The sequence below is a fragment of the Gekko japonicus genome, unplaced genomic scaffold (genome assembly GCF_001447785.1).
Source record: "Gekko japonicus isolate JY-2015 unplaced genomic scaffold, Gekko_japonicus_V1.1 scaffold168, whole genome shotgun sequence".
Lineage (NCBI taxonomy): Eukaryota > Metazoa > Chordata > Lepidosauria > Squamata > Gekkonidae > Gekko > Gekko japonicus.
Genome location: NW_015167535.1, coordinates 527,960 through 551,299, shown reverse-complemented (window position 1 = coordinate 551,299; position 23,340 = coordinate 527,960). Strand labels below are relative to the sequence as shown.

The 23,340-nt window shown below is 44.0% G+C and overlaps 1 protein-coding gene across 1 annotated transcript in view; it reads right to left on the bottom strand.

Moving 5' to 3' along the window:
- Positions 1-23,340, bottom strand: part of TBC1D22A (TBC1 domain family member 22A) — a 233,518-nt gene that overhangs the window by 121,068 nt on the left and 89,110 nt on the right. The window contains 2 exon segments of the mRNA XM_015413497.1: positions 1,675-1,780; positions 5,079-5,155. Of these exon segments, the coding sequence (XP_015268983.1) occupies positions 1,675-1,780; positions 5,079-5,155 (183 nt within the window).

Genomic DNA, 23,340 nt, shown 5'->3' with positions numbered 1-23,340 from the left:
ATGCTCTAGTGGCTTTCCTTTAGTGGTTGTAGTGAGCTTGCAAAGACCACTGTGCCACAGGTTGATCAGGGACAACACCTTTGCTTTTAAAAGCTGCATTCTGGTAAGGACAGAACACTGCAGAGATATCAGCTAGACAGGGCCAGCCCCAGATTATTATGCACCCTCTGCGAGGATCCCTTCTGGCGGCCCCCCTTGCCCCCGTGCACCCACCAATTGTGAGCCAGTGATTTGGCTGCTGCATCGATTAGTTTGCTCTGGTGCCATCCCTTCCCGAGCGGAGACAGAAATGTGTGAGCCGGAGGCTAAAAAACTGTTGAGCTAGCTCACACTCACTCAGCTTAGAAGGAACACTGGAGGGGCGCTGCACTCGTTGCCTCCCCGGGGCGTGCAAAGGGCTTGGGCTGGAGAGGACTGTCTGGTGCCTCCCATCATTTCCTCGCCCCCACCCTGGCCGCCCACTCACTGGAGCTCCCTTCGACCAGCAGGAGGGCGACTCGCCCTAACAGCAGCCACAGACCACGCTGGGCTGCGCTCATCGCCGGAGCCTCTCCACGCCCTCAGTGCGCCCTGGCCCCCAGGAGGAGGCACGCCGGAATGCGGAACCTGCGGGGCACGGGAAGGAGCTTGTGCGGAGTTACTCAGAATTAAGTCCCGCTCTTTTCAGTGGTGTTTAGTCCAATGGGATTGCAGCGGTGTTAGTGATTTTCTCGGCTGAGGTGTAACTTGATTTTTACATCTCAAACTTATGCATTACTGGCATACGTGCAACAAACGAAAAGCCTTTTTAAAACTGGGGGGGGGTGTCAATCTGATTCAGTGAGCACACCTGTTTGCTGGTTCTGGCCACAGCTTTAGCATTTCAAAAAACTAGAGGATTCATAAGCAGAACATTGTTTTGTAAAGGTTCGGGTTAGGGCATGGGAAAATCGCTTCTAGAAAGGAAAGGAAGAGAAATGTCCTGGCATGCAATAAATTTATCACTGCATTCCGGCGACACTTTTTCGATAACGCCCAACTCGCTTCTTCTTTCTAGAAAGACTGCGGCTCCAAACCCGGGCTAGCTTAGGGGTCTCTCCGATCTCGGTGCTACTTATTCCCGAGGAAACACACACCCCGCCCCGCCCCTTCGCATTCCAGGTCCTGGCTGCCCCTTTGCATTGCAGGTCCCTTCGCATGGCCCCTTCGCATTACAGGTCCTGACCGCCGTCTCCCCCACACACCCAGCCAAGCGATCCCGGCCCCCTTTCCTGAATGGGTGTGTGTGTGTCGGCATCCCCTGGGAGTGTCCCCTTTAGGTGTGGGGGGGTCACAGGCCGGAAGCTCTATGTCAGTCCATCCCCCGCCCCAGCTGGCATCCTGTCCCCGCCTGTCCTGGCTGCTGGACTCTCCTGGCCCCTCCTTGGCTCCTGCTCCTCTGTCTGCGCTTCTGGGCGCACTGAAAGACGCGGTGGTCACCCAGTCGGGACTACTAGATGCAGGGCTTTTGGCGGGGGGGGGCTTTTGCCGGGGGCCCAGGTGCAGTTTGGCGCCCCTAAGGGCTGGCCCGCTCTAGCCGAGCGCCTAGTTTGCCTAGTGAGCGAGCTGGCCCTGCAGCTAGATGATTCAAAGTTTTCAACTAAATATGCTTAAGCCAAGCTGCATATAGAGTCTCACATCACTTTTGTGACTTACCGTCGATCCGGCTAACCAGTTCTTCCAACATTTTCACTTTCTTCTGAATGCCAGGTTGAGCAAAGGTATAGTTGTCCTAAAGAGATACAATGGTAAAGGTTGCACACTGAAACCAAAAAGAGGCACTTTATGAACTTTTTGTTGAATAGTATCTTTCAAAACACAGGTCCAGCCTTTGGTCTCTCTCACCCTTGCAGGAAGAGCATGGGGTACCACATACAAGTTTTTGCAAATGTATCCATATTGCTGTTTAGAGAGGATCTGCTTACATCAAGAGCTTATACTGATATCTTTAGGCGAAATGTATCTGTTTATCGGTAGGAAAAGAGAAATGTTTATAGTTTCCAGGTGTGCAGCCATATTAGTCCATAGTAACAGAACAAAAGGTGAGTCCAGTAGCATTGTGAAGCCCAACAAAATGTTCCAGGTTGTAAGCTTCTGTGAGCCAAAGCTCACTTCATCAGATACAAAAAGGAAAGAGAAAATTTAAATTTGTATACCCAGAAAAAATCAAAAGGAGTCTTATCGAAGTTTTGATTCTAGCTTTTGGGGACTAGAGTGCAATACATCAGGGGAAACAGGTCCTCACTACGCAGACATTTATTTATGAGGTTAGGCAGATTATATCTGGTGATACGAGAATTTCAGGACAGAACATAAAGGAGTTCTCGTAAATTGAGTATTGAATTGAATAATAATAAAAGTATTATCTGTTCATTGCTAGAACATCTGTTTTTGATTTTAAATGGGGGCTTACAAGACTCCGCTTGAATTGTGACAACCCTTAAGGTCAGACGTTTAATAAACATATTTCATTAGCAGATGAGTGAAGAATGCAGTCAATAACATTCCAAGTTCAGAAATTCCCAAGAAAGAACCACTTACAAAAAAAGATCAATACCCAGACACTATGAAAATGGCCTTGAACTAACAGTTCCTGTAGCATCTCTCTCACTGACTCCTGTTCCAGATTTATTCTCTTAGGAGTTCCTTGTATCTGGGAACAAGTTTAATGTGCTCCAGGGTGCATAACGCAGAACTATGCCTTATGAATGGGATGTGCCATTAAGAGTTCTTCTTCTTCAGATGCTTAAGATTTTGCAACATGTGCCAGTCTTGAGAACTTTTATATATGACAAGTTTAAACACTTATGAAAAGCACTGTTATTTACAACATGAGGAGATGAATAATTGTGTGCTTGCAAAGAATAAATAACTACAAAGAAGCTTTGGTGTTGAATGATAAGTATAACTGTATGCCTGCCCTAGAAAAAACAATATGATCCAAGTTCTCATTTCAATACTTCAAATACAAGAATATAAACCCCACTTAAGCTTTCATTGTTCAACCCACATATTGTGACTAATGCCTATCTTCAATCCTTATCAAATTCTGCAGGGCATTTCTTTTAAAAATCACCTCTCTTGATAAATAGAAGCAGCTTCCAACAATGAGGAAAATTCTGAGGATGGTATCAAAAAGTGAAGGAAATATTTTAATGTGGTCACTGAAAGGGAACAGCAGTTAGCTAAGAAGGAAAGATACAACTGTCAATAGCTTAATAATACAAGCACTGATGCTTAGGGTAGACAATTTCTCTTCTCTCATAAGGCCCTAAAGTGTATTTGCAAACTAATCTCTGTTTTGAAGGTAAAAATAAGATCTATCCGCATACATATACAAACAAAAGAATTAAATTTAATCTGTGTTTTACCCATGCAAGAATTATTCTTTCTTGTCCTTCAATATAGCTGTGGACTAGTGCACACATCTTGGTTGTCACCAAAAGCCACTGGTTACCACAAGAGCAATCTCCAGGCAAAATGCGAATCACATGGAGTAGCTTAACATGCAAATCAAGAGACTTTCCCCCACGGCTTGGTACCAATCCCACCACATAGAGGGAAGGAGAAATCCTTCCTATGTACCTTTTGACACTATGTATTATCAGTTCCAAACCTGAAAGGCAGCCAGTACATTAACACTTGATCCACCAAGCTGCTTTGTTCAACTGTTCTACTAATCTTCTTGGAACGTGTTTGGTTTTATATCCCTCAACCTAAAGAGGATGCAGCTTCTTCCATGAGCAGTCAATCCCCAGCATGTCTGGTCAAACCAGATGACAGGCCTGGAGCTCTGTGTACAGAGATCTTAATGTTCTTTTAAAAACAATTTAGATTGGGGTCATGGCACAAGGAAAGCAGTAAGGTTTCACCCTTCCTGTAAATCACATCATTTTCACAACCCCATGGAGCTGTCATTTGCTTTCCTGGGAAAAACATGCATGTATGGTATCAGTATGTACGTGTGCGTGTCTTTATATGTGTGTGTTTTCAAGAGAGCAAACAATGGCGCCCTGAGGTCTTTTTAGCTTGGCTTTCCAAACCCACCCCCATATCACAACTCCAAACCAAATCAGGCCCCTGCATGCCCAGAAGGATATAAGAAACTACTTATTTATTAATATAGAAAATGTGTGTGCTGCCTCTTCAAATACCTGTTTGAGGCAGCTTACATAATAAAGAGTACAATAAAACCATACAACCACAGCATTAGAAAAAGCTATAACACACACAGCATAAACACAGCATACAGGCAGCAATATCTTACACTCACAATTATCAATGCTCATAGATGAGACAGACTGGCCATAAGGTTACCAAAAAGAGTTCCAGTGGGCCCATGGCCTGAGCCCTCCCCACTGGTGCCACCCCCCCCCCCAAGAGAAGGGTGGGCATGAGTGAGAAGCATAGGGAACAAAGACTGGCTGCAGCAAGGGATGTTATGTGTCCACCCAGCTTCACTCTGCCCACCTCCTGCTTAGGACTGGCCAGGCAGGTTTTCCCTCCCTTCATTGAGGGTCAGGATCAAGGTGGGGTGGGGCCCTTTTCCAGGGTCACACAACCCATCTGCCCCTGTTCACAGGTAGTCATCCTGAACTAGCAGCATACTCATATTTTTATTTTACTTTGAGCTTGGGTGATACTGATTATCTATTCTAGTTTAAAGGTTATTGTTTTGCTTACCTGTGATGTAATTGTTCACGAAATGCCCAGATCATGAGATATGAAAACTATTTTAAACACACAACATTTATTTATTTATTTTATTTCATTTATACCCCGCCCTCCCCGCACGTGGGCTCAGGGCGGCTTACACAGGCACAAAATTGAGCACAATTCATCTCTGGGGGGAAAATACACTATGCATTTGCTTTCAAAATATATTAACAAAAATCTAATAATTTCCCAGTACAGTGGGATTTATTCCCCTTCATATGTATCCTCCCCCACCCCCATACCCTTAATGCAGTCTCTGGACAGAACACTAATGAGTTAACCCCCCGGGTTGGAGGAGGGAAAAATCAATTTATGTTCATGCTAATTTGCTGCTCAACCTCTACCCAGAAACTGTCAGCTTCGATGTTCTGCAGTGCTTCGGCAGGCAGACTGGAAATATCAAAATTTTCCACTTCTTCTTCTGTTTGATAAAGGGAGAAAAGACATGTCAATGAAGAACATAAAACAAAAGGTTAACCCCACAAAGCTCAAGGATAAGGTAGATCGACCTTTTCCACAAATGTCAAGTATGTAGTTCCTTTATCGAGTACTGAAAACATTACTTAGTTGCATGTTACTTAATTTTTTTCAAGTGTTAATGAATATTCACTTTTGATTATGAAGAAGCTGAATGACATCTGATCAGTTAATGGACGATTCACTTTCTTTATGCACACCTGATACCAGAAAGGCAGCAAGGCTATAAAATACACCAAAACCATCATAAAGAGTTACTGAAGGATGACATCTGAAACTAAAAGACAGGCCTCCACAAAGATCAGGAGACCTTGGCTCTTTCTTCATTGTACTCTCCAAACTGGTCCAACACTGTCCTCTTAAGAATACTATTTATATGCCAGGTTTAGATTACAAAGGTACCCAGAGTAGCAAAGACATTCTCAAGGGGCACTCCACCCTGAAATGACAAGCAAATGTTTGCCAGGTAAACATATACAAGCATAGCTATAGTGGGGGCACTACTTTGAACAGAGATGGAAACACAGCAGGCAGGGACTCTTTGTGCATCTTACACAAGTACACACACTTTAGTCCAGATATCATGCCATTTCATGATAAACCAGCAACTTCTTCCACATACCATGGTTTCTTCCAGGTTTCCAATTGTACTTGACAGGGAGCAAATTTGATCCAAGGCCCACAAAGTTGCTGATTACAATGAACTGAAGATATGCCTCCCCAAACATGCAGTAGGCATGTAAAAGGAAGTACAGCTAATTGTGGCTCTTTTGTGAATGCCCCACCCCTTTACAATTTGGGGGCACAGCTCCCCTTTATACAATTACCTTAGTAGACACAGCTGTCCTTATGTTGTTACAGCAAGGACAAAACACTCCTCAGAGGTGGTAGAGACTTGCATCTTAAAAGGTTTTTAAACACACACACACACACACGTATGTATGTATGTATAGTAACTGAGTCTCAATTTTATTTAGTTAGTTATTTTTAGCGAACAGAGTTAGAATCTCTATCAAAGAAGCCAGCATAAGGCACCAATTCCCACAGTACAAACATACATGCACACAAAAATACAGCCAGCCAGGTTGTTTCATTGGGGGGAGAAACAGCAACAGGGAACTGTGACATCTTTTTTAAAAATCACAACATGGTGAGATGGCAAGAGGAGAGAGAAAGGGTAGATGCTGGCACAGGTCATGGTACATGTCTGTCTACAATATATTACAGTCTTGAAACAAAGATTAAGAAAGGTATTTGCAGATTAATAAAGTAATCTTCCCAAACCCTTATCTTGATATTTTGCCCTCTGGGTTTCCAACAAGCTATAAACCAGCAACAGCTTTCTCTCTTTTTAAACCCTTAAGCTTGAGGAAGAGCTCTGTTAAACTCAAAAGCTTTTTTACTACTATGAAATTTTTAGCCTATCTTTAGAAGAACTTTAGCAGACCGCTAACTGCTTGGCCATTTTCCCAGTGTCTTCTACTTGGAAATTCTTCTTTTGGCAGATGGTTTCACAGCAGAGGGAGTAACCAAAATCAAGTGGTCTCATCAACAGGGAAGCAAACAATCTATGAATGTCCCCAAGGAGAGTATGATAATCTCTGACTTAGTCAATACTAGCTTCCAAGAAAAGAAATGTATTCATGTCATGCTCACACCAGAAGAGTTCTTGATGCCTTAACAGATGCCCACAGATCAAACAGTTGGTGAGCCACACTGCAGGAGTACATAAAGTTCTTGTTACATTTTCCCCTCTGCCTGGATCATTGACAGAGCACTGGGAACCAGCAATGAATCATGCACTGAAGAAGAAAAATCAGGAGCTTATTCTTTTGATACTTTTGAAAAATTAAAATCAAACCACTAGCTTCCCTCCCTCAACCTCTGTCTACTGATATGTCAAAATTATGTTTTTAGAAATAAGGAATTTTGTTTCTGGTACCTTTTAGAGTGATGGCTGATTGGTGGCATTAGTCAGAGGACTGAGCCTCAAGTCAGCAACAGAGCCACAGGGTGAGGCAAGAGCTGTTTTCTATGCCATGTGGCTTAATTCGTGACAATACTAAGTTGTAACAGCTTGTTGTTTCATGCAGCCACATGTAATTTCACCTCCAACTAGGAAGAAACATTTTCTCTAGTTGTTCCAAATAGATACAGAAAGGTTGTTGGCGGTTATGGGCAGTCCTTTGCCCTAAGGCTGCCAAACCAATGGAAAGATTCCCTCTGTTCCACCCCAATGCATTTAAAGTCCAAGACATAAACTTCCCAATCTGATGGGAAAAGAGAAAAGAACGCCTCTCTAGGAATCCACAACCACTCATTTTAATCCACTGTTTGACTTGAAATCCTAGCAAGGGCTCTCTTGCTGCATTTACCATAATTTCAAGCCAAGCCAAGGTCTAAAATAAACTGTTATGGATTACTAGATTGAGATTACAATAACTGCACCCAGTGACAGAAAAATGGAACAGGACAGCCTGGCGTCTTGTGCCTCTCTCCAGCAACCTTGCCATAGGGAATTTTGTACACCCCAGTCTTCCCCCTCTCAGAAGCCTTGCTTGGCCTAGTAAAATTCAGGGAACTAGTCAGACCCTACTTCTATGTTAATGCAAAGTGAAATATAAGACACCATTAGGAGATTCAGGTCCTTGCCTGAGGTCTTCAAACAAAGTTGTTTCTGTGAATGGAATTTCACTGAACGCAAACAGAAACAAGTGCTTCACTAACTACCTGAACATAAATCTGATCTAGTAGCTTCAGCTGTTCACCTCACTCCAATGAAAACACACAAAAAACCACTCACATTATGGCAACAGAAACAAATAGTTTAGCAAGAAGTCATCTGACTTAACAACATCATTTGTACTGGCTGCTCACTGTTGGGAACAGGATGTTAAACCAGACAGAGAGCTCTTATCATGGTCCTATGCTTCTGTACCTCTAATAGGTGCATAACAGGCAACAATCTACAGGTGAGACATTTCAACTCCAGGTAAATGGATTCACTGATGGGAAAAAGCTTCAACTTGTTCAAATTTTTGGTATTAACCTTCAAGGCCCTAAACGGTCTGGGACCAACATATCTACGGGACTGGGAGAGCCGGTTTGGTGTAGCAGTTAAGAGCAGCAGACTCTAAACTGGAGAAACCAGGTTTGATTCCCCTCTCCTCCACATGCAGCCAATTTGAGTGACCTTGGGTCAGTCACAGTTCTCTCAGAGTTGTTCTCTCAGAGCTCTTTTAGCCCCACCTACCTCACAAGGTGTCTGTTGTGGGGAGAAAATGGGAAGGAGATTGTAAGCCACTCTGAGACTCCGAGTGAAGGGCAGGGTATAAATCCAACTCTTCTTCTCTCCTGGCATACTCCCCAAAGAACATTACGTTCTGGGGAAAAGAACCTACTGGTGATCCCTGGCCCGAAAAATATCTGGCTGTCCTCAACCAGAACCAGGGCTTTTTTAGCCCTGGCCATGATCTGGTGGAACTCTCTGTCGAATGACATTCATGCCCTGCGGATCTAATGCAGTTCTGCAGGGCCTGTGAGGCAGAGATGTTCCACCAGGCCTACGGTTGAGGACAGCAATGATTTCCATCTAGCCTGGCACTTCCATCTCCCTCCTCTCCCCATGGGGTAAGGTTACAACTTGTTATAACTTCAGTGTCACCTGAAATTGTCCTGTATTTTATTGTTTTAATTGTTTGATTTAATCTGTAATTGTGGCTATTGGAACTGTTGTACACCATTCTGAGCCCTGTGCACAGGAGAGGGTGGTCTATAAATCAAATTTATAAATAAATAAACAATCTCAAGGAATGCCACCAAAAACTCAAAATAAAACTATTTTCATTCACTTTAACAACAACAACAACAACAACAGAAAAAGAAGTGTCATACAACACTTATTTTCTAGTGATTCTCAAAACTGTAAATGCATCAGCTGGGCTCCAAAGACTTTTTTCCATTGCAGAAGTAGTCACCAATTACCAAAGCAGAATTTCAGGGAACACAGCAGGCTGTAGCAGGAAGGGGGAAGAAAGCCAGAAATTTCATTCTGAAAATGGAACTTTAATCACCTCTGTATTTTTAAGTTCAAAATTACATGAATGTTATCATTCTTAACTGAATTAAACAATTTTTTAAAAAAATACTGTTTTATACTACATGTCACAAAATCAAACACTGACAAAGTATTGTGACTCCAAAAAAGCTGGGTCACACTTGTAGAGAACACTGTCAGAAACTCATATTGGCCAGGTAAGAACAGAGAATAAAGAAACATTCTGAAAAAGAGAATGCTGAGGTGTTATCATGGCAAATACACATACGATATAATCCTATTAGTAAGCAGGTCATTGTAAGCAATACTGAAAACTGTCATCCACAAAAGACTGCAGTATAAGTACTAAACAGTATGTAGGCTTTTTGAAAGGGAAAAGTTAAGGGGATAATATGCATCTTTGTCAATATCTGGATGGAGGGGGGAAAGACACCACTATACGAAAATCCCCAATTTCAATATCTCGCAGTAACGTCTCTCATTTTCTTCAGTTTCCTCTGGCTATTCTCATTGTGCTGTCTGTGTAAGTGTAGAAGACGGCAAAATAGTTGCCTGAAGAAAAATGGTTGTGACATGAAGCAAGTGACGTGCTGATCCAAGAGCTGTGGCTGCCGCAAGCCTCCCCATTAGCTGCTGTTTACTCCTTCACAGCATATTATCCTGTTCTTGTGAAAGCCTCCTCTGAGCAAAGGAAAGTAATTCATTTAGAAAGGCTCTAATGAGATACTTTTTCTGCAGGCAGCGCAACAATATGAAAAGGGAATTAATTACAGTGTGTAATGCATCGATGTAGTACTCTGACACCAAAGGGTCAGAAGACAACCAGTAAATAACTTTGGGATGGTTTCAAGAACTATTAATATTTCCCAAAACAGGTATACTCAGAGGTAAATTCCACTGAGTTCAGTACGGCTTGCTCCTTTGTAAGCGTGGAAGGGAGTGCCACTGCAGTATTTGCTTACTCACAGGTCTCACAGAATAAATCTTTCCATCAATATTCCAGGGTGGCCACTATTACTGACAGATCTGAAAGATAAATTCCGCTTCTTGTTGCTAGAATAGACTGCTTTGTGAAAGCTACTCTGGGGCTTAGTTATGTCTTATTAGCAAGGCATCTGCTTTGTTGAAGATTAAATTCATGAGGTACAATTCAAAGCTCTGTGTCAGCAGGAGTTTCTAATTCTCTTTCAAAGAACAACACTCCATGGATCTTTATCTCACATATGAGCGCTCTCTCACTCTCTCTCTCTCTCTCTCACACACACACATTCTCAGAATAAGAGAAGACTAAATACAATGAACTCAGAGACTTTGAAATCTTTTTTTAAAAGATTTTATTTGTGGGTATAACTTACAAAAGGAGAATCTTTTTTTTAAAAGATTTTATTTGTGGGTGTAACTTACAAAAGGAGAATTAACGGGTGTTCTCTCAAAGGCTATGAACTAACATGACAAAGATCTATCCATGGTAGATGCTGCCCAATTTGGTACCACTGACCAACTTAAAAATAAATAAATAAATCTCTAGTATTGTTAGCTATCTTGTTTTTGCTCTGCTCCCAGTCTTTTAGAGGAGCTGTATACTTCATTTGGTGTTAGAGAGATGTCTGACTGACTAATCTCCCTTATATATAAAAGCCGAATGGTGGTGGCACTTCTCTAGAACATTCCACATGCTCCGGAATTGGTTGGCGCCCTCGTGTGTCACTCAGAATCTCCCTCCCCCCCATAGCCAGACAGAACACAGAGGTTATTTGCCTATGCAGCCACATTGGCCTTTGCCTCAGAGCACAGAGGTCATTTGCATATGTGACTTGATTGGCTTTTGCCGCTAACATTCTAAACACTTTGCTGTTCTGAGGTAAAATCTGTCCAGTCTCCAGGTGAGGGCTGCAGATCACTCAGAATAACAACTACTTTCCAGATGGCAGAGATCAGTTCCCCTGGAGAAAATGGTGGGCTCTGCATCCTTATATGCTGCTGAGGTGGCCCCTGTATGACAGCCAATGTGACGTAGCAGTCAGGGCTTCAGAGCATGGGAGAGGCTGCAGGTGTGTGGTTGGTGGAAAGCTGAAGAGTGAGGGGAAATAAGGGCAGGTTGATAATTGGCTGGGCAGGAGATAGGGTTGCCAACTCCAGGTGGGAAATTCCTGGAGATGTGAGGGATGAAGCCTAGAGAGGGTGAGGTTTCAGGAGGTGTGGGACCTCAGACAGGTACAAAGCCATAAAGTCCACCCTCCAAACCAACCATTCCCTTCTGGGGAACGATCGTTGCCAATCTCCAGGTGAGAGCTGGAGATCACTCAAAATCACAACTGTTCTTTAGGTAGCAGAGATCAGTTCCTCTGGAGAAAATGGTGGACTCAGTGTCATTATACCCTGCTGAGGTCGCCACAGCAAATTGACACTGAGTGTCCAAGGCTGGAGCACCCGCCTGGAGCCTCTTTCTAGAGGCCGTTGAATTTATTTCCACAACGGGCCTTTTTCCTAGTCATTTTTATATTTCAAATGGAGGCTGCTATCACATCTCCTCCTTCTCAGAGGGCCAAAAGGCTAAACCAGCACCACTCTGCCTATTCAGATCTGCCTGGCATCCCACACAGGATTCAGACAACAACACTTTAAGATTCCCTCACTTTCCTTAAAAAAAAAAAAGATTCCGACTGATGAAGAGTTTCAGAGAGCATACTATGCATACTATTTTGTACTGTTTTGGTAGGTCACAATGAAAGGTATTACATGGCTTTTTCAAATGTTCCTGTAAGTGGTTCTAAACAAACAATATTTTTATAAAAGATTAAAACTGTGGAGAAATGACATAGGCTTTGAAAACAGCCATTAGAGCAGCATTAGAGCAGCAGTTAAATAATGAAACATTTTAAAGGAAAAATAAAGCTTGACAATCCTCACTCCTAATAAGCTGCGGAATTTCTGTGCTGAGGAACCTAGCAAGGTTTTCAGGTGTCCGACTAACAGGGTACTCTCCTTCTCTGTTTCAATAGCAGAAAGAGTATAAACAAAGCTTCTAACCAAATGGCTTCTAACTGCCTAAGTGAACAGAAAGCCAGGCAGAGCAATTCCACGGTGAAAACACTATTCAGAGGATAGTATATTTCAATGGATTCTTAGAAGCAGGTGTGGCCACTGCTTGGATCCATAAATCTCTGAGCAGCACAACAGCTTAGTCCAAGATCATGGGGAGACGGGGAGATCTTTACTTCCACTATCATCTTTGTCTTTCTAGCCATTCATTTGTGTCCAAGCCATTTCTCAACCTTTCTGAACATGCTCACTTCTTTTTACTTCCATTCCCTTTGCTCACTGAGGCCTTTCCCCATACTCCTTCCTATACTTGAGTATCTAGAAATTCACAATAGTCAACCGAGAACTGGAATTCTCAACTGCTTGCAACAGTTGTTTAAATCTGTGATGGCTCATTCATACAGACATAAAAATGCTTCAATGGAGATCGCGGGCATGGAGTGTGCCGGACTGGTGCTGGAGACCGAGGAGAACATGGCTATCTGGCTAGTGTACCGACCGCCTAACGCACCGGCCAGTGGCCTGCCGTCCCTGCTGGAGGCCGTATCTGGCTGGGCGTTGGAGCACCCAAGGCTTCTGGTCTTGGGTGATTTCAACGTCCATGCTGATGACGCGGCCTCCAGCTGGGCTACGGACCTAGTGTCGTCCATGGAGGCACTGGGGCTCTCCCAATGTGTATCGGTCCCCACGCACCAGGCCGGGCACACGCTCGACTTGATCTTCGCTGCGGGGATTTCAGTGGACCGGATTACTGCTACGGCAGTACCATGGTCGGACCACTACTCCCTGAAGGCTCGTCTGAACATCCCACCCCAACCCTGTTTAGGCGGCGAGCAGATTTTAGCTCGCCCACGGAGCCAAATGGACCACGTACGGCTTCAGCTGGCTCTACGGGATCCGATGCCCCCTGGTGGCTCATTAGATGAGCTTGTGGGGGACTGGCATGACCGGCTCTCCACAGCTATTGATGAGATCGCTCCCAGGCGCCCTCTGTGCCCCCGCACTAGGCTGGCCCCTTGGTATACCCAGGGGTTGCGGCTTATGAAGCGGGAACTTAGATGGCTGGAGAGACGGTGGCGGCGTGCTCGTGACGAAGCATCAAGAACATCCTTCAGGACGTTTATGAGATCCTACGAGATGGCAGTCAAAGCTGCTAAGAAGGAATTCTACGCAGCCGCGATTGCGTCCGCTAGCTCACGCCCAGCCCAATTGTTTAGAACAATTCGGTCTTTAACAACTCTGCCACAGGGCAGACAAAACAGTAGGGAATTGGATATCGGCTGTGAGGCTTTTGCGAGCTATTTTGCGGATAAAGTCTCGGTGCTCCGCCGCGACCTCCCCCCCACAGTTGATACAGTGAGCGAACTTGAGGCCCCTTGCACGTCCTCGTCAAGTTTGGAATGTTTTGACCCGCTCAGTCTGGAGGAAGTTGACAGATTGCTCGTAACTGTACGTCCAACCACATGCTCCTTGGATCCGTGCCCTTCCTGGCTCATTAAGGCGGGCCACGAGGGGTTTCGAGGTGCCGAACGGGAGATTGTTCCCTGAGGCACTGAAGGAAGCGATGGTCCGCCCTCTCTTGAAAAAACCAACTTTAGACCCGACCGAATTGGCCAACTATCGGCGGGTGTCTAATTTGCCCTATTTGGCCAAATTGATCGAGAGGGCGGTGGCGGCACAGCTTCAGGGCTTTCTGGATGACGCTTCTGTCCTGGATCCACTTCAGTCTGGCTTTCGCCCTGGTCATGGGACGGAGACGGCACTGGTTGCCCTTTCTGAAGACCTCCGGAGGCATTTGGATCGAGGTGGTGTGGCGGCACTGGTGTTGTTGGATCTGTCGGCCGCGTTCGATACGGTCGACCACCAGTTGTTGACCCACTGCCTCGTCGACGTGGGGATACAGGGGCTTGCCCTTCAATGGCTCGCCTCTTTTCTCCAAGGTCGGGGACAGAGAGTGGTAATAGGGGAACAGCAGTCCCAGAGACACCCGCTTGAATGTGGTGTGCCTCAGGGGGCAGTGCTTTCCCCGATGCTCTTCAACATCTATATGCGCCCTCTTGCCCAGATTGCCAGGAGGTATGGGCTGGGTTGTCATCAGTATGCAGATGACACCCAGCTCTATCTGATGTTGGGCAGCCGGTCGGGCTCCGACCCAGAAGATCTGCACCAGGGATTACAGGCTGTGGCTGAGTGGCTCAGGCTGAGCCGGCTGAAGCTAAACCCAGAGAAGACGGAGGTCCTGGGCCTGAGTCGGAATGGTTTGGGGTTGGGGCTCCCTCTCCCGACCTTCGATGGGGTGCCTCTGGTGCCTGTGTCGGAGGTTAGGAGTTTGGGAGTGCTCCTGGATTCCTCCTTAACGATGGAGGCCCAGGTAGCAGCCACGGCCAGGTCTGCATTTTACCATCTGCGGCAGGCTCGGCAGCTGGCTCCCTTCCTCGACCGCGAAGACCTGGCTACAGTGATCCATGCGACAGTCACCTCAAGGCTAGACCACTGTAACGCTCTCTACATGGGACTGCCTTTGTCGCTGATCCGGAAGCTGCAGCTAGTGCAGAATGCGGCAGCTAGGCTGCTGATGGGCCTCCCCAGGTGGGAGCACATCAAGCCTGGGGTGAAGGCGCTGCACTGGCTGCCAATAGCATACCGAGTCCGCTTCAAAGTGCTGGTACTTACCTTTAAAGCCCTATATGGCCTGGGTCCGACCTACCTGAGGGACCCCCTTTCCCCGTATATACCCCCAAGAGCACTTCGGTCGGGAACCCAGAACCAGTTGGTGGTGCCGGGTCCCCGAGAGGTAAAGCTGGCTGCGATAAGGGCTAGATCTTTCTCAGTGGCGGCCCCTACCTGGTGGAATGAGCTCCCGGAGGAGATCAGGGCCCTGCGGGACCTTATGCAGTTCCGCAAGGCCTGCAAGACAGAGCTCTTCCACCAGGCTTTCACGTAGGGGCTGCCGCTACTACCACCACCACCAATGGTAGCAATACCATCGAGGTCGGGAATGCCCTTGGAAACTTAGCAGTAATAAGAACTATGCGACAATGAGAACAACGGACTGGCTCGGACTACCTTTTGGATACTGATACCCCAACTGGGGTTGCTGGAAGATATCATTGTAACATCCTAAGACCATCTTGACAATGGAAGCACTTTATTGTTAATTGTAATGTAATGTTTAGGTTTTGATTTTATGGTTTTACTGGATTTTATGCATGGGCTTGCGCCCCCTGTAAGCCGCCCTGAGCCCGCTTGTGGGGAGGGCGGGGTAAAAATACGTAAATAAATAAATAAATAAATAGCCATCATCAAAAAATAAATATGCCCTTGCAGCTCATTTTGAGAATTCTCCCCATCTACTCAAAGACCAAAAAAATCCCATATAAAAGGAAACACATCTACAAACATGGTTTTTAAAAAGGTGAGTAATGAAGTCATTGGAAAATACACGCAAGATAGAATGCATGTTTAAAAAGGGGGTCATATGCAGCAAGCAGTTTACCATATTTATCCAAAAATAAGGCTTTGAATGTAAGACGACTCGCCCATTTAAAAAAATGTGACACACAAGAAGTTTGTTAGCATACATACATGAAACTAGTATGCCAACTTCCTTTCTTTCTTCATAACACTCCAAAGGCATGAAGGGACACTAGTCTTCTTTTTGGTACTAATTGTGTTTAGATTAGATTTTATTTAAGCCAAATTGGTAGAAAGGCCTTAAATGTCACAAGTTAATAAAATGTACCCCCAAAACTGTCCTTTTTTTAATTGGCTAACTCAGGGGTCATTTCCTGTGAGAGCGCACAGGAGCGGAGCTCCGGCAGTAAGGAGTCCAGGGGGTGGGCACATGCAATAAGCCCCTCCCCCTGCTCCCAGCAGCCCTCAGTTGGGACACAAGGAGCAAGAAGCAGCCAGGTTCCCCCCCCCCCAGCCCGCCTTCAGGTACAAGCTCTCCCTTCTCTGTGAGGGCAGATCTGCCCGTCCCCCCCCCCCAACAGCTAGCAATCCAACACAGTCCAGTGGAGCCTGACAGGTGGGTGTTGCCTTCTGACACACTTCCGGTGATGTCAGGGGGTGTGGCATATGCAAATAACTCAAGCTAAAATGTGTGGACATGTTGAGCAGATGTTGCTGAAAACAGCAGATCTCTTTAGAGAATTAGAGAAGATTTTGATGAGCTTGAGAAACAAGCAAAAACCACCTTGCCAAATGTTAACTACAAAACAAGGAGACAAAGAGTAAGGGAACGACAAAGAAATGACAGAAGTGCACCTGATGCCTCAGATGCACTTTCTTCAAGAGATAAGTTTAGGATAAAATCCTTTATTCCTATATTAGATGCACTTGAAGCCAATTTAAAAAGAAGTACTGTGTACAGTGATGTTTCACAATTGTTTTCCATTCTTGCTAATCTGATAGCATCTAAGCAAGAATTTCAGCAAGGTGTTGAACTGTTGATGGAAGCATACCCAGAAGGTATTGACCTGAAACTTATTGATGAACTTTTGCACTTTCACCTGTACGTGAGACAAAGCCATAGGCTTACAGAAGAGCACTATTTGTCTCATACAGAACTTCATCAAATTATATACAAGGAAAAAATTCAGATGGCCTTTCCTTATGTGGAAGCAATCTTGCGGCTATTTCTTAACTTTATGGTCACTAACTGCTCGGGAGAGAGGAGTTTTTCAAGACTCAAAAGAATTAAAAATGAATTAAGGGCCACGATGTCTCAAGAGAGGTTGTCCGCACTGAGCATTATGTACATTGAAAGTGACAAACTTAGACAAACAAATTTTGATTAAGTTTTGGGTGATTTTGCTATGAGGAAGGCTAGAAAAAAAAATTTAGTCTTACTGTATTTGATGGTTGTAGTTTACTTCTTAATATGAATTTTAAAATTGACTGTTTAATGACAACATAGAGTAGATTCTAAAAGTGCCACACTGTCAGGTAATCATGTTTTTTTTTATTTATTTATCTTTCAACTTTCTACCCCGCTCGAACCCCCAGGGGGTCTCTGAGCAGCTTACAGTTAATCGCTTATCCCTACCTATGTCCACATACGCTGGGGATGGGGACTGCCCTACCGGCACCCTGTGGAGGTCTTTTGTTGATCTTCTTCCTCCCGGTCGGCTTGGCTTTTTCTGGCTTCTGGCTCTCACTTCCTCCTTCTCCTCACGGTCTTCTGGTGGTGGATCAGCAGGTCCCTCTGGCGCGCAGGTACGCTCCGGCACGGCTCCGGCTCTGTCCGCTTAGGCACCACCGCGCCTGCGCCTTCCACGAACCTCGCGTCTCCTGGCTCCGCCTCTCCGCTACGTCCGGTCCACCGTGGATGTTACACTCGGTCGGCATCATTTTGCCGCTCGCCGCTCTGCCGTTCACCGCTCGCCACCGACACTCCACAAACCCCCTTGACGGGGGAGGGTGCTCCCTACCATCTAAGGTAGGTACCCAATTTATCTACTCGCAGTTTTTGATGTTAATTCCTACTTTCGAACCGCTGGGTTAGCGGGAGCTGGGACAGGGGCCAGGTGCTCATTCTGGCCGCGGCGGGTCATATTATTTACACATCCCAGGCAATATAATTTGTAAACTCAAGGTTGTTTTTTTTAAGAATAACATTACAACTTCATTTTCCTAAAAATTAATGCTTATTCCACAAAAAGTTTACAAAGTTCAGTTACTGAAAAAGTTTTTCAGTGTTAATTTTAACATTTATGCATTTTTTTCAATCATGATGATATTTAACAATAACATCTTATGTCCTTTAGAGGAGAAATTATGAATTGCAGAATTTTAAATACCCATCATCATCCTTGGCTTCACTCAATTTTGTTTATAACACTCTTCCATTTTCTTCTAGTCGTGCGGGTGGGGGATTGGGAGGGGCCTCACAAATGGAGTAGCCTAGGGCCTCTCTTCATCTAAATCTGGTCCTGCTCACACCGTGTGTCATGTAGTGCCTGTTGCTTTACCAGGCATCAAGGGAGAGAAAGAAGGAAATGAATGAAGGTTCTGGCCTTTAGCAGCTGCTACAGATTTTCAGTAAAAGTTCCAGCATAAAAGGGAAGATATTTCAAAAGCCATGTATATGCTGATCTGAATCAAATCCCCTAATCTATATATCTAATTCCCAAGGCGCCCCCTGTGTGTGGATATCTAAATCAGCACATCGGGGGCACCTGGGGGGCAGGGAGATTTTCCTGCGCACATGGGGCAATGCCCAGGTGTGCAGAAAAATCTGAAAACTGTAAAAAAATATATAGGGGGGATAATTAAATTCGCAGCCGCTACCATCACCAGAGAAGGGGAGGGGGAGGGGGAGAAGGCTTGGCCGGCCGGTGGCTGTAAGCGGCTCGGCTCTCGTCGCCGCCTGGGGGGGGAGAACGTTTGGTGGGCTGGTGAGGCCTTGCCGCCGCCGAGGAGGAAGGGAGAAAGTTTGGCAGGCCGGCAAGGCCTCGCTGCCACCGGGGGAGGGGGGAGAAAGTTCGGCGGGCCAGCGAGGCCTCGCCACCACTGCTGAGGGGGGGAGGGAGAAAGCTTGGTGGGTCAGTGAAGCCTCGCTGCCGCCGGGGGGGAGGGAGGGAGAAATGAGTATTGCGGGTCCCCCTACTTGTTCATTCTAAATGTCCAGCTTGTAAACCATTTCCAAATTCAATGTGACTGTAGAATTTTTTTTAAATCGAACAGAGCAAAATGCCGTTTTCTGAGTCTGTGATATGGACTCACATAATGGAAGAACATCCAAACATTGTGCTACAGAAAAGCAAGGGCAGCAATTCTATTTAGATGTTTTTTACCCTTCTGCAGCAGGTCCACTCAACTAGAAGCAGATATACTTCACTGCCAATACTTCACTGATTAAAGCACCTTTGGATAAATGCAAAGGTCTTCTGGAATGAACAATGAAATCAAAGTATCATAATTTGTATTTTAATTTTTCATAAGGAAACACACAGCTTGCAACAGACTGTGTTTCATTAGCATAACCCAATTACACAGAAACTCATTATTCCAAAAGTCACTGTTAATACTGTTACTAGGATTATAAATATGTTTACAAAACTGGTGATGGGGGGGAGAATCAGTCAAGAATTACATTTTGCTACTTTCTTCAATATTAAACTTTTGTAATCAATCTGTGCTAATTGCTACTGAACACAAGCTACAAACAACATTTCTGCAGGTTCAATTAAATATTAACCCTTTCATGGCTGCAATTACTTATTTACTGGTTTCTTAAAATGTCCTGGCTTCTTGCCAAACAAAATAATTAAATATTCCAATTTCAGAAAAATATCTAGAAGAATTCTGTCATTATGCAACTATTTGTAATCACTTTCATATAATCAGTGTCCATTTTAGCTAGAACAAGATCATATAGTATACACTACTTTTCCTTTTACTGTTATTAGTCGATGATGCTAGAAGCATTGGCACAGAATCCATTAAAACAAAGTGTTCAACCTTGTTGAGCTTGTGTGAGCACTTCTGAAATTCTGAGAAAAGTTAGAAGGTGGCACCATTTCATGTTTGTGCTGTTCTAGTATATGATTCTGCCCACAATTTTGCCAAGACAGAAACGACATCTGCAGCAAAGAGGCAGCCCAAACAAGTATCTTGGCCAATGTGCATTGCAGTTGTGTTTATAATCCATCTAGAACCTAAATTTGACTGTGAGGGGCCAGTTCTTCGGGGAGCTGATTGTGCTCATCTACAAAGGTTCTTCATTTTATGTTCAGAACATGAAGATCTCTATTTCTCACTTTATGACACATGACAAGAATTTACAACCAGCTTTTTGACCTTTTCCGGACTTTCGGGCCCATGGCTGTACAGGTCCGTTAATTGATTAGTATTTGAACTGATCTTCAAGGCTAAAAAGCCTTGTAGTCCAAAGGGAAATGGCAAACCAAGAATTTAATCTCACAACCTACACATTTGCTGCAGTCACTATGTTTCAGTACAGTACTATCGAAATGGTCCCCTGCTTGCTGTTTTAAACCTGACAGGGTAACACAGAATGATTCATATCCTTTCATATCTTTAAAAGCAGACTCCACAAAAGCTCTACAGGCTTGGAAATGTAAATGGCTTAGAAAAATAAACATCATTCATACATTTTATCTACATTCTATACAACACTTGAGACTCTTATTAGGTGGTTGCTATACCTGCACTTTGAGTTCTTAAAACATTTGTCTGATTTTTTATGGGGTTTAAAAAACAAAACAAAAAAACAATTGCTCTAAGAGTGACTGTGGGTAGGTACAGGAAGGTATTTGACCGGAAGGGATTGGGACATTTTATTTAATTTCTCCTCATAACTCTCCAAATGTTATTCAGAAGCTTCTCAGAAAGTAGTATGTTATAATATTTAGATCTACCCAGCTGTGGTAAGGAATATTACTCTCTCAGGTTGTTTTTCTTTTCCACAGTTAGCATTTAAAATTTGGCTGTAGTTATATACCTTAAATGGTTCTTTACATCATTCCCTGAAATATTATGTGTCCATTAATAGATGCAATGATTCAGCTGGAACTCGTGTTGTACAATGACTGATTGATAATCAAACGTCCTCCAAATTAATTTGATGCCCACCTCTAAAAATAAGACCCCTCTCTCTTAAAAGATGATAGGGATTTTATACATTAAGGCATAAAAAGTATTTTTACCACCAAATTACATTTTTGTCTGCCTATAGGCTGGATTTATTTTGTCAGTTTTCTTTGTCTTATTCTCCCAGTTTATTTTTAAACAAACTGACATTAAAAAAAATTAAGATTCTTCTAATCAGCTGATTTTCTCCACACACCCTGCCCCACTTTTTATACTAGTGTTCCATGCTGGTTTTTGGGTATACTTTGTGGAAGTTGATAGCCACCTCAATGGTGATACTGATGAGTATGGGATATAAAGTGAAAGCTGCAGTGAGAGCAATTGGGAGAAACAAATCACAGAAATGGAGTCCATCAAAATCTTAACTAGAATATGCCAACAAATATGGAAAACAAAACAACACCTCACAGACTGTAATGCTCAATTTACATCCCAATTCTGAAAAAGGAAACATCAAAGACTGCAGCAACTATCGGACCATTGCATTAATTTCTCACATAAGTAAACTGATGCTCATAATCGTACAACAAAGACAACAAGAAATGCCAGCTGTTCAAGCTGGATTCAGAAAAGGAATTTGCATTGGTTACTGGAGCATATGAGAGAATTTCAGAAGAAAATCAGCTGGTGTTTCATAGATTATAGTAAAGCTTTTTACTGAGTGGAACATGAAAAGCTATGGTTGGCTTTAAAGGAAATGGGTGTACCACAGCATCTGATTGTTTTGATGTTCAACCTATACTCTGCACAACAGTCTACTGTTAAAAAAGAATATGGGAAACAGATACCATAAGGAAAGCTGGATTAGATGAACATGGAGTGAAAATTGGTGGAAGGAACATTAATAATTTGAGTTAGTCAGATGACACCACATTACTGGCAGAAAACAGTGAAGACTTGTAACAACTACTCCTGAAGGTTAAAGCAGAAAGTGCCAAAGCAGGATTACAGTGGAATTATCAAGATGATAACACTAAGGACCACTGGAAATTAAACAACTTTAATTGTTTCAGAAGGAGATTGAGATTGGGAAGGGCAGCCATGAAGGGGCTAGAAAAGATTCTTATGTGTAAGGGTCATTCGCGACCAAGGTCAAGTTAATTCATGCCATAATATTCCCCATTACTATATATGGGTGTGAAAGTTGGACAATGAAGAATGCTGACAGGAAGAAAGTTGATTAATTTGAAACATGGTGTTGGAGGAGACTTTTATGGATACCATGGACCATCAGAAAGACAAATAAGTGGATTCCAGATCAAATCAAGATTGAACTCTCCCTAGAGGCTAAAATGACTAAGGCTATCCTACTTTGGTCACATTATGAGAAGACAATACTCACTGGAAAAGACAATAATGCTAAGAAAAGTAGAAGGCAGCAGGAAAAGAGGAAGACCCAATATGAGATGGATTGACTCACTCAAGGAAACCATGGCTCTCAGTTTGCAAGACCTTAGCAAGTCTGTTAATGATAGGAGGTTTTGGAGGTCATTAATTCCTAGAGTCACCATAAGTTAGAAGCGACTTGACAGAACTTAACACAAACTTGTAAGCATGGAAATGAATACATCTGCTATTGTTGCTTAGAAAACATGTTCTTTGTTATTCTTTCATAATTATTATTTATTTATTTATTTCCATTTTTATCCCACCCACCCCACGAACAGACTCAGGGCAGCTCACATTCATTGGCACAGAGTACCATATAAAACACATTAAAACAGTTAAAACATTTAAAACATTTAAAATAATCAAAGTGCTAACTGAAGTAGCCATTCTTCGTTGATACGATGGCGTATTATATGATGTAACACACATGATTTCCAGCTCAGTAAAACTTCCGGCATCACACAACGGTGTAACTAATCTCAAACCTGGGCCAGCCCACTACCGCAAATGTGGGTGGCTCCTAGTTAAAAGCCAGGTGGAAGAGCTCTGTCTTGCAGGCCCTGCGGAACTGCAAAAGATCCCGCAGGGCCCTGATCTCCTCTGGGAGCTCATTCCACCAGTATGGAGCCGCCACTGAAAAAGCCCTGGCCTTGGTGACAGCAAGCTCGGCATCGTTAGGGCCTGGGGTGATCAATCGATGTTGTGACCCCAACCGTAGTGCTCTCTGGGGTATATATGGGGAAAGGCAGTCCCTCAGGTATGTTGGACCCTGGCCATATAGGGCTTTAAAGGTCAATACCAGCACCTTGAAGCGAACTCGGTATACTATTGGCAGTCAGTGCAGTGCCTTCAGTATACGCCGGATGTGCTCCCATCTAGGAAGGCCCATCAGAAGCCTAGCCACAGCATTCGGCACTAGCTGCAGTTTCCGGATTTGCAACACGGGCAGCCCCATGTAGAAAGCATTACAGTAGTCTAATCTCGAGGTGACCATCACATGGCCAGATCATCAGGGTCGAGGA